Genomic DNA, 11,458 nt, shown 5'->3' on the forward strand with positions numbered 1-11,458 from the left:
ATTCAATAACAAAAAAGAAAAAGAAAAAAGACACTGTTTGGCACTTGGCAGATGAAGTACAGTTTCATTTATTGGGCTAGCACTTACAGAATAAAAATCTTACTTAAATCCTGGCAGTCTCAAATATGATGAACAGAACAAAATGAATCAGCCTCTCATTCAATAAAGTGTGAGTCCTTGCATTGGTTATTTTGATCTGCCAAACTTAGTTGGCAAAACAATCTATAACTTTGGCGCTTGTAAACATATCATATGAAATTACATTATAAGCAGCAGTAAAATAAACAATAATGAACACAGCTAAAATTACACATGCATTCAGATAATTGAAAAAATAAAAATGTGAAAACTTACTGGACTGGGACTGGCAGATGGGCGAGCAGTGCCACAACTTCCACGATTACATACTGTTCTAAAACTGAAGTTCACATTTCCACATTTAGGGCAAGTCCAATCTCCATCACGCCTAAAACCTTAACATGAAAATAATTTGCAATAACAGTATAAAAATATTTATATTATCTAATGAACATAAGGAACGTTTTAAAACAAAATTATTAAATGGAAGGAAGAGCATCTTAGAATTCTTTGGCTAGTTCAATGAACAAACCCAGTCTGCACTTAGAACAATGAAAAGACATTAATAACAACATAAGCATATACCATAGAACCTCTACTTCACCACATTTATAGATCATCATCTCACAGTTGAAGAGTAGCCATATCTGAACAAGACACATTGCAGACAACTCCATGCTAAACTAATTCAACAGGAAGCCATATCAGTTATTACAGCTCACCCGGCCTGACTTCATTAGACAACCAACCAGACTTTTAAGCAACCAAACCTAACTTCAGAGGATAACAGTGAGCACATAGATAATTACCTGAGTACCAAACGCTGACAGATTTTACACAGAGAACAAAGTGAAACATTCAATAAAACAACATTCAGAGAACATAATGTAAACAGGGATCTGAATACACTAATCAAAAGCAATAACAACAACACCACAGCAGCATGAACGCCACGAAACCAACCACCACGGGAAGAGGCATACACCAATTGATAGGGATAGGAAACAACAGGAAGTAAAAGAAAGTCTTAGAACGACTTCCTTAATTATAAACCCTACCCTCACTGCGCGACCTTTTGGACCCTAAGCCACGATCGTCAACCTAAACAAACAAACACCAGAAAGAACCAAACGTCACCACATCGAGAAAATCCCTGAACCAGAGCAAGATTACAGCAGAATAAAGAACTGAACCGAAACCCTAGATCTCGATCTCGACTGGCCAGATCAGAACCCCAAGCGGCGTGGAAGGAACTGAAGAGGAGACGGGAGAAGGAAGAGGAAAGATCACCTTAGCGGAGGCCATGACAGAGGAGAGGAAAGGCGGATGTCGTCCGACGTCGAGAGAGGAGGAGCCGCCTCGAAGGGTCAACGATTCTCGAATCAGCGAGAGGGTTTGCTCGCTGTAGCAGGATCTCCTGTTTTTAAAGCGACTTGATGGGCTTCGATCGGCTTACGTGCGTGTACAAGGGCCGTATCCACGGCCCGGCCCGGTTCTGACTATTTTTTGCATTTTCAAGATTTGAAGAAAAAATAATTATTTTTTTTAACGGATTGCTCCTAATTTTATATTATATTATTATTTATATTTAAATAAATTTTATTTTATTTTATTATTACTAATCAATTTTTAAATCTGTTTTAATCAAATTTACGAGTTAAAATAAACAAGATCCGGATTCGACATTTAAATAGCTAACTTATTACAATTTATTTATTTATTTATTTATTTTGTCGTCCCTGGAATTGCTATTTATCTTCCTCAGCAGTTCACTCGGAGTTCGGCGAAGAACCGCTGCGAAATCGGCGACAGCGGCGGCATGGCGAACAACCCGTCCTTGCTTTCCTCCTCCACCTCCCACACGCTGTTCCAGAGGAGGTCCTCGACCTCCTCCGCTTGCGCCGATCGCTCCTTCTTCACCTCCCTAGGCGCCTCCGTCTCCGTCGCTCTTTTCCTCTTTCCGCCAGATGAAAGAACCGGAGGAGGCGGGGGAAGAAGGGGATCCTCCGATTGGCCGGCGGAGAGGCCGATCTCGTTGGGGAAGTTGAGGATTGCCTTGCGGCCGCGCATCTGGAAGGCGGCGCGGTCGTACGCGCGGGCGGCGTCCACGGAGTTGTCGAATGTCCCGAGCCAGACGCGGGATCCACGGCGGTTGGGGTCGCGGATCTCCGCCGCGAACTTGCCCCACGGCCGCTGGCGGACGCCGCGGAACCGACGTCCTGCGGGGACGCCATAATCGAGGTGGCGGGAGAGGGGGACGGCGACGGTGAGGGAGGACCATGGATGGGAGGAGGGGGAAAGCATCGGATCGGGTGCGCCGAAGCTGATCATGGAGCCCCGCGGCGAGGGGAAGCGGAAGGAGGGAGTCTTGAGGGGAGGAGTTTGAGGAAGATCTGCCAGGAGGTGCTGGCGGATGAACCCGAGGGCGGCGTCGCCGCCGGCGGTGCCACCGACGAGTGAGTCCATACTAAAATCGGAAAACTTTAGGGTTCAAAAGAGGGAAGGGACTGGAACGAACTCCCCGATGCGGTGGATGGATATTTATAGGGACGAAATGCTTCTCAGAAATGGTGTCGGAAATTAATGGGGCAGGGCCATCGTCCAGACTTAGCACTCACTATGCAGGACATGAACCGCCTATCGAACAATGCCGTAGCGCATGAAATTGAACCGGGCTCAATCAAACCGGTTGGATCACAGATATGCTAAATGCAATGCACAATTCAAAATTTTAGTCCATCGAAATATCTCTGCAACTTGATAATAAACACGACATTCAGACAAAGGTAAAATACATGGAGTAAATAGACAAGGTGCTTCCTTTCACTTTCGCATCATCAAATTTTGATAAACAAATTTTAACGATCGTAGATATGCCGACAGAGAAATAAATCATAAATAAATTGAAGAACAAATTGGATTTAAAAAAGAGATATATAAAGAGAGAGAGAGGACGTTCGACGACAGAATCTAATCGCACGTAACCTTACCAGATTAAATTAAAGCGTACACATTGACCAGAAGTCAAACGACGCCCTTCCAGGCTTTTGACTCTTCTTATGGAAAAATAGAAACTAAAATTACATCTTTATCTCTATTTTAAGCCTAGCTCTCTAGATTTTTCAATTTTTCCATCATCGTATTTGATGTAATCCGGGTGAATCCGATTGGATCATCGCCCTATCAAGACATCGTACACTCAATTGACATTCTCAATCATCCTGAATCATAAAAGAATTTCATCAAGCTCCGACTTCCTCTATCTACGCGGCTATAGCAATTTTAAGATCAAGGGTGTATTACCTAAAACTAAAGGCTGCCGCCTAAGGAATAACAGATTTGTCTAGTTTGTAGTTGGGGAACTCAAGGAATAAGTGGAGCTAGAACCCATCCTAGGTCAAGGATGACTCTGGCTCTGTCTAAAAGAATGAGGATTCTTGATTGATCGAGTGAGCTCTCTCTAATCTCAATCTTCAATAATTTCTCATGCAATATTGATCCAACAAGGATACCCATTTAGAAAGTGATATCGGACTAATAACCAAACAACACCAATTAATGATACAGACTAATAATTGTCACCCCTAGCAAAATAGTTCGCTGGTGCAATCGACCAATGGATAATGCCTCGCTCAAGACTTGTGTGGCAGTATATGTGAACTTTATACTTCCATGATTATATAAGATTCTATTAAAATAAATAAATATCAAAACATTAAGGGGGCGTTTGGTACGAGTATTTTCCGTTTTCATTTTCTGTTTTCCAGAAAATGAAAACAGAAAACCTGTTTGGTTGACGTTTTTATTTTTATTTTTTAGAAAATTCATTCTCATTTTCTGGAAAACTGGAAAACGATGAAACATCGTTTTCTAAAAAATGGAAAATGCGGAGGTTGAGAATCAGAAAACGTGAAAACGCGCTTCGCTTCGCTGCCTGGTGTGGGGCTAGGCATAGAGACTCTTCCTCCGTTGTCGCCTCTGTTCGCCGTCGCCAACATCCAGCCGCCACCATCTTCAGTTGTCGCCAGCTCGCGAAGAGGAGACAGCAACCGAGGAGCTCCGCCGCTCCGTCGCCGTCGCACGCTGCCACCCCTGTTCCGCCACCCCCTACACGAAGACACCGCAGCCCCCTCTGTTCTTCTTCTTCTACCTCTGCTCACCGTCGCAGATTGGCCGTCGCCGTTCGCTGCCCTTCAGCCGCCTGCCGCCTGCCTGCGCTCAAGACGCCGCCCACCAACGCCAGAGTCGCCGCCGCCTGTCGACGCCGCCTCTGGCGTCGGTCCAAGCTACGCGAGAAGTTGCCGATGAAATCGGTAAAGGAAACTTTACCGATTAGTTTTAATTAATTGAGTTAATTAATTATTAGATTAATTAGTTAATTAAATCATTAGTTAGTCAATTAGTTTAATAACTATTAGATTGTTAATTAATTGAGGATTAATATGTGTAATTAGGTAATTTGATAAAAGATTAATTGATGAATTGGATTAAGATTAGTTAATTAATTAAAACTCGTGGGATTAGACAAAGGTTGTTGAATTAATTAAGATAATTAATTAAAACTCTAGATTTTTATTTTAATAAAAAAATAAAAAATATAGAAAATAGTTATCAAACCAAACGCGTTTTCCAATTTTCTATTCTAGAAAATAGAAAACAGCATATCATACCAAACATATTTTCTGTTTTCTGAAAACTAGATCAGAAAATAGAAAACTAGAAATAGAAAATGAAAAACAGAAAATGGAAAATATTTTCCAAACCAAACGCCCCCTAATCTTCTCCGTCTCTTTTCTTTGGAACTCGTACACTCTCTCAAGCGAGCCTCCTCTACTCAACCATCAATGTTAGATATTGATATTAATACTTATCATCTTCTTTATGGGCTAAAAAAACATTAGGAATAAAGGAAGTTGGTCAAAGTGACGAGCCTTCCGTCTGACCGCCGCTTTGTGGTTTCCTTCCGTCTGACCGCCGCTTTGGGGTTTCCGATAAGGGTTGACCTCTGACGATATTGGAGCTATGTGTTTAACCCGAGTCAAACAAAAATTGGCAGCTGCATCACAACCGTCGATTAAGGTATAAATTATATTTTAAACTAAGAATAATTGGGAAAATATATTAAATAAAAAAATGCAAAGAAAATAAATTAAGATTGAAATAGTAAGTGTACTATTATTCTAATAATTATAGTGTTAATATAATTTGATACGATAATTTTAAGTCTTACTAAATCTAACACTGTCTGTCAATTTTATGTAAGGTGTTTAACATAAAGAAAACAATTCGTTTTACCAAAAAAATATTTCACTAAAAATATTATATCCTTAAATTGATGATCTTAGCAAAGATTAATTAATTAGAGACAAAAAATAAAAAATGGATAACACTTCCGTGACAAACAAACTCTCGTTGATGCATACATACATGATATATTTACTGCTCATTGTTGTTTTTTTCCTTTCCTTTACTTTTTTTTATTAATTTTTATACTTCAAATTTATTTTCAACATATCTTCTTTGTTTAATTTTCCATTTAATTTGTGGCAATCCAAGAAAAATAGTTATTCACATCTACAACTATATTTATTGTAGATTCTAAAGTTTATAAACTTTTTGTTCAATATAAAAGCCAAGTTACTTTAGAAATCCCCTAAAGTATAATTATAAGAATTTAAATCGTGAAAATAATCTTTTATAAAATATAAGATAAAATTATATATAATAGAATTATACGTATTAAAATTACACTTATAAGGACCATTTATCCTCTAATCTATTAAATAATATATACTTAATGTAGTGGAGCTGTAGCTATAAGTTTCTTGAGAATGAATTAAATATCCTTTAAGTGAAGACACAGTTCAAAGAGAAGACGGCAACGAAAGGGTAGCAGCCAAGCAATTAGCATGTGGATGATGAAATGATGAAGCAAGATTATCATATTAAATATATATAGTATACATTGTGTGTAAGTAAGGTGATAATTTATTAAATTTAAGTTTAATTATTAACAAAATGACCCTTTATGACGAAAGTAATAGAGGAATAGAGAAACTGTGGGCTGATATTAAGTAAACCTATGTAGTTTTTCAATTAGATCTATTCTAATTATAGAAAATTATCAAATACATTTTTTTAATGGACAGTTGATTTAAGAACATTGATCTACTGAGCCATCAATTACGAGCACTGTCTGATTTATTTTGATAATTGATAAACAAAATTTATAAGATTAGATCAATCACCTTATAATTAATCAGCTCGTAAGATTAATCAACTCGAAGGATCACATACCAAGTGACAACTATAAAGACAAACTGTGTGCCCATAGTATTTAAAGAGAAACTTGTGTTCGGTGAAAGGGAATTCGAAGTGACGATGAAATGAAGATATCTTTGTGCAAATACAGAAAGGATCACATCAATACAACCTCAATAAAAGGGAACCTCTTTAATGCGGAGCCCACATTGGATATCCTTGTTGATTGATTGATTTTTTTTTTTTAAGTTAGCATCAGTTATTCAATTCTTAGAACCAATAATTAATTTATAATTTAATCCTATTAAAAATTTCCAGATAAATCCAAAAGTATTATCATAATAGATGGCTCAACCGTTTAATTTTTTTATATTCAATTTTCTACCAGAAGAAATTCATCTTCTAATGATTAGATTTCTCAAACTCGATCCACTTTAATAATAGTCCGCTAACGACTTTAAATGACTTCTTGCATTTCGAGCGCTTGAAAACTATCAAGGCACCTGGATTCTGTTAACATGGATGTCATCTTGATCCGCTTCAACAACGACTCGTTCTGACGTGGCTTAGGTATCCGAGCGCCTGAAACCGATCTAAGCACTTGGAGTTCAAGCACCTCGAACAGATCCAGACACCTAGAATGGTCAACATCTGAACTTGACTATTCGTTGAGCTCATCTTCTCCAGTTGTCTTGGTGAAACTCTGATCACCCAGATGAATATTTGTTTGGACTATATCTCAGTCGTTTGCACAATCTTCCTAAAATTTTCATGTCTTAAATGCATCGAGCCCTTTGGACTCGCTCCTGTATATCTTTCTTGCTCCATCGGAGTACTCTTCTAGAGCTTCTCGTATCTCAAATGCACTGAGCCTGTTAGCTTATTTCCTATGTCATCCTTCTAGCTTGTTTGAATGTTTTGTCATGACTTTGTTATCTCCGATACTCCTTAGTCATCAAGTATTCTCTTAAATTCATGTATACTTAAACACATGTATCAAAATATAACATACATCTAAATTAAAACTTATTCGATGAAAATATCACTGGACTAATCACATATTGGTGTTGATTTAGCACACAGAATCATCGAGGGTGGAAGTAAAATAAGGATAAAAATCAAATATAAAAACTAATATTAAAATAAAAAAATTCTCAGAACGCAAAAGAGGATGAACACAAAATGGAATGGAACTTTTAGGGGAAATATTAATTTTCCCTTGAAATCGTAACGGCTTATTGAATACCCTCACGTGCTGAAAAAAACAAGGAACCTTCAAAGAAACACACGACGCACGGAGCTTCAAAGAAGCACACGAGGGATGGAGACCAAGAAAAGCTTCGACTCGGACCCCCTCGCCTTCTTCCCCTTTCCCCTCCTATATAAACCTCCACTCCAACCCTTTCCTCTCATTGGCTTCTTCCAGATCGCTTGCTTCCCACACGCTACTAGCCATGTCCGGCATTGCTGACGCCGAGCTGGCCCTCCTCGCCGGCGTCTGCGGCTACCTCCTCGACGATCCCGCCCCCTTTCCCTTTCCGCTGGTCACCGACGGCTCCGGATCCGTGTCCCTCCCTTTCCGCCCCGACGACCCCGACGACATGCTCGTCTTCGGCGCCCTCGCGGACGCCTTCCACCACGGATGGACGCCCTCGCCCTCATCCGCATCCGCCCCCGATCCCGCCGCTCCGCCGCCGATGTCGTCCGCCGCCAGGGGACAGCACTACCGAGGGGTGCGGCAGCGGCCGTGGGGGAAGTTCGCGGCCGAGATCCGCGACCCGGCGCGCAATGGGGCGCGCGTGTGGCTGGGGACGTTCTTGACGGCGGAGGACGCCGCCCGGGCCTACGACCGCGCCGCCTACCGGATCCGCGGAGCCCGCGCCCTTCTCAACTTCCCGCACCTCATCGGCTCCGCCGATGATTCCCCCGATTCACCTTCCTGGTCCTCTTCCTCTTCCTCCACAGAGAAGCCCTCGCCCAAGCGGAGAAAGAGGGCGGCGTCAGCGGCTCCGGCGGCAACCGTGTTGCCCGCAGATCAACTGGCGATCTTCCCAGAGCCCGAGCAATCGGGCGATCTCGCCCATGTCTCGGCGAGCTGAGACTCAACACTAATCATCAAGCTCGACATCTCAAATCGTTGATTTGGTGCTTCGGAATCGGGAAATTCGACGAAAATTGAGCCGAATGCGTCGACGATTTGTGCATGTTTTCAATTCGTTCAATTGTTCTCCCCCCTACAAAAGAGAAAAGCACAATCTGATAACTTTGTTCTTTTATTTAATATTTATTTCTCCAACTTTTATTTCCGTGCTGGTCCGCTTAGAATTTAATTCCTGAAATTGTTTGTACGTAACTTATTTACAAAAGATTGGTTCAGTTTTTCCATTATCCTCATTGACTAGACATGGAAAAATTGTCGACTTTTTCAATCACAATCGAAAACTGAGTCATGCTACTGTATTCGTCATAGGTCATGTCAGACACTTGATTCCAAACATCAAAATCATACGAGATCAAATTGTATTGTGGCACCGAAAATCATGCCATCTTTATTATCATAAATCGATGTGCCGATCACATTAAAAAAAAACTCATCATGATTGATATTGGGCTAAAATAAGACGGCGCCTCTATTTTTTTTCCATATCTTCAAAGAAATATCTCCTTTTTTTTTTAATGAAGTCCATGTGCACTGTTTAATTAAATAAATTTACCATACTGTACCCTTGAGTACTGTTATCTCCCATTAAATCTTAAATCGATCAAATATCTTATAACAATTATAATTTCATAATAATTATAATATATATTCAATTTATTCATATTATTATAATTATAAAATTATAGCTCTACAACTTAAATATATTCAAAAATATTTACATTACAACAATTATAATTTTATAATTATTATAACATGAATTCAATTCTATTTACTTTATAATAATTAAACAATTATAACTACTACAACATAAATATATTAAAAAATATTCAAATTATAATAATTATAATTTTATCATTACTACAATATAAATTCAACCTTATTCAATATGAATATTTTTAAAATATTAAATATACATAATAACAATTACAAAACAACAATTATTATAACATGAATATTTTCAATATATATTCATTTTAAATTCACATTTTAACAACTATAATTTCATAATTATTAAAATACATGAGACAGATTCAAATAAAATTAAAATTTAGATGAAAAATAACAATGTTGAATAGTACACATTTAAATAATTATACAAGATTAACCAATATTAGAAGCATACTTTTGATTAAAAAGAAATATGGAACGTCATTTGAAAATTTGGAAAAAGTAAAAAATGACGATTTTTTTTGCCCATAGATCTTTAACAATAAAAGTGAATTGAAAGTCCATGTATATATAATAAATTATTCATTCCATTGTTGTTTTGTCAATAATGCAGCGGATAGAAACTGCATGTTCATCGTCTGGTTTCAACTTTTTTTTTTTTTGTCTTTGGTCTCGAATAAAACATCAAGCTGTGTGCGTTCACTTTGAAAGTAAATCCAAACCCTATTACTTCTAGGAAGCTCCAAACTTTGACAAAGAAACAACTACTGCTTCTTGAATTCTCCACTAATATATCTTCTATCTATCTAATATGGCGTCTTAAACTATATAATTAAATAACTTCCACTGTAACATGGTGAAATGATCCCTAGTTCTCTTAATGAACTATATAAACACATAAAAAAAAAAGTTTAGAATTGAAATGATACAAACAATGCAAAATAATTTTCGCCACTTTTTTTGAAGCACTTTGGTTATGTATATTTATTTTGCTCAAGAGATAAATATCTTTGGTCGAACGTAATAGGGAAAAGAGTCAACGCATGGGAAATTAGGTTGCAAAGAGTAAGTTTTCCACTAGCAAACTAAGTCAATTAATTGAGATGGGACGACATATTTACAATAATAAAATGAAATATATTACGAAGGATGGAGGATTTGGAATGAATTGTCAAAACTGAATAAAGTTTGAGCACGGCAATATTACGATCTTTTTTTTAAAAAAACATTATATTGACAAAATTTGAACTTCAAGTTGATGTAGTTCAAGATCAGGAGTTGGAACAATCCTTGGCAAATGGCAGGTAGATGGTTAACACAAGTCTAATCATGATTCAAGCCCGACCTATCTCAGGTGGGAGGATCTATATCATTTTGGATTTGCATCACCTCTAATGGACAAGGCACTTGACATCTTATGGGGTGTCGATTAACAAAACTCGAGCAGAAGAGATTCCCATTGACGACAGTCTAACAAAGGTCTATAGTTTCATTATCATATAGGAGGATTATATGCGTACATAAAATAAAAATATAAATGTTGTTCTCTATGCTGCAAAAGTTTCATGGAGAGGTATCATATAGGCAGGATGGAAACATGGCACAGATTGATGTTATCGCAAATGCAACCATAAAATAAAAATATAAATGTTGTTCTCTAGCTTCCAAGGAGGATGAGTAAAAATGTTATCTATAAATATGTGCTTCAAATATGTTGTGATTGTGTGAGTAATGGATCTAGAGACTGGAGACAAGTTAACTATACAAAGATAAGAAGTTATACCTGGTTTTTCAAAGCAGACCTCAAACAGGAAAGATGTCATAATAAGATTTTTCAAGTCGAATTCAAAATTAAAAAAAATTCTACTATGCTTCATAATATGATTCAAGAGCAAACTAACAGGCCAACAGTAGACTTCTAATAGCTAGTTATAAAATATTTACACTAATTTACTAAAAGGTATATAATTTTTATAAAATCATTTACTTTTATTGTGAGAACACATTTGAATTCCTCGAGTTATAATATGCTACAAGAGAATATTCATGATTTAATTGAATAAGCACAATTACAATTTACAAATGAAAATTTTAAAAAAAGAAGAGCAAATGATTTCATTAATTTCAAATACTAGTTTCACTTGTAAATAATTAGTAGTTTGATAGATAAATACTTACATCAGATTTCCAATTACCCAATGCCAAAAATGAATTCAGCTAAGATAGCTATTGATGATTACCGTTGTTCACTAGATAATTTTCGTACTGTGCCCAGATGGATCAAAACAT

General features: G+C 37.7%; 3 protein-coding genes across 4 annotated transcripts in view; 1 reads left to right on the forward strand and 2 right to left on the reverse strand.

The window, feature by feature from the left end:
• LOC141814316 (ranBP2-type zinc finger protein At1g67325-like) overlaps window positions 1–11,458 on the reverse strand; it is a 65,496-nt gene that overhangs the window by 2,188 nt on the left and 51,850 nt on the right. Inside the window, exons 2-4 of one of the 2 annotated variants that reach the window (XM_074702254.1) lie at window positions 1,369–1,383; window positions 1,137–1,179; window positions 355–473 (exon numbers count right to left, since the gene is read on the reverse strand). In XM_074702254.1, the coding sequence (XP_074558355.1) occupies window positions 355–473; window positions 1,137–1,179; window positions 1,369–1,383 (177 nt within the window). Of the gene's footprint in view, window positions 1–354; window positions 474–1,136; window positions 1,180–1,368; window positions 1,457–11,458 lie in introns of those variants that run through there. The other variant, XM_074702253.1, reaches the window with a different exon arrangement.
• LOC141814441 (ethylene-responsive transcription factor 5-like) lies at window positions 1,824–2,544 on the reverse strand. The gene has a single exon (XM_074702402.1). The coding sequence runs from the start codon at window positions 2,542–2,544 to the stop codon at window positions 1,840–1,842; it is 705 nt and encodes a 234-aa protein (XP_074558503.1). The 3' UTR covers window positions 1,824–1,839.
• LOC141814443 (ethylene-responsive transcription factor 1A-like) lies at window positions 7,760–8,645 on the forward strand. The gene has a single exon (XM_074702403.1). The coding sequence runs from the start codon at window positions 7,794–7,796 to the stop codon at window positions 8,436–8,438; it is 645 nt and encodes a 214-aa protein (XP_074558504.1). The 5' UTR covers window positions 7,760–7,793; the 3' UTR covers window positions 8,439–8,645.

This window comes from Curcuma longa, chromosome 21, assembly GCF_044706935.1.
Source record: "Curcuma longa cultivar G26 ecotype Majalengka, Jawa Barat chromosome 21, ITB_CL_G26_1.1, whole genome shotgun sequence".
NCBI lineage: Eukaryota > Viridiplantae > Streptophyta > Magnoliopsida > Zingiberales > Zingiberaceae > Curcuma > Curcuma longa.

Bases quoted from the DNA above. Each gene is read 5' to 3' on its own strand.
- LOC141814441 (XM_074702402.1), bottom strand. From the start codon at position 2,544: ATGGACTCACTCGTCGGTGGCACCGCCGGCGGCGACGCCGCCCTCGGG.
- LOC141814443 (XM_074702403.1), top strand. From the start codon at position 7,794: ATGTCCGGCATTGCTGACGCCGAGCTGGCCCTCCTCGCCGGCGTCTGC.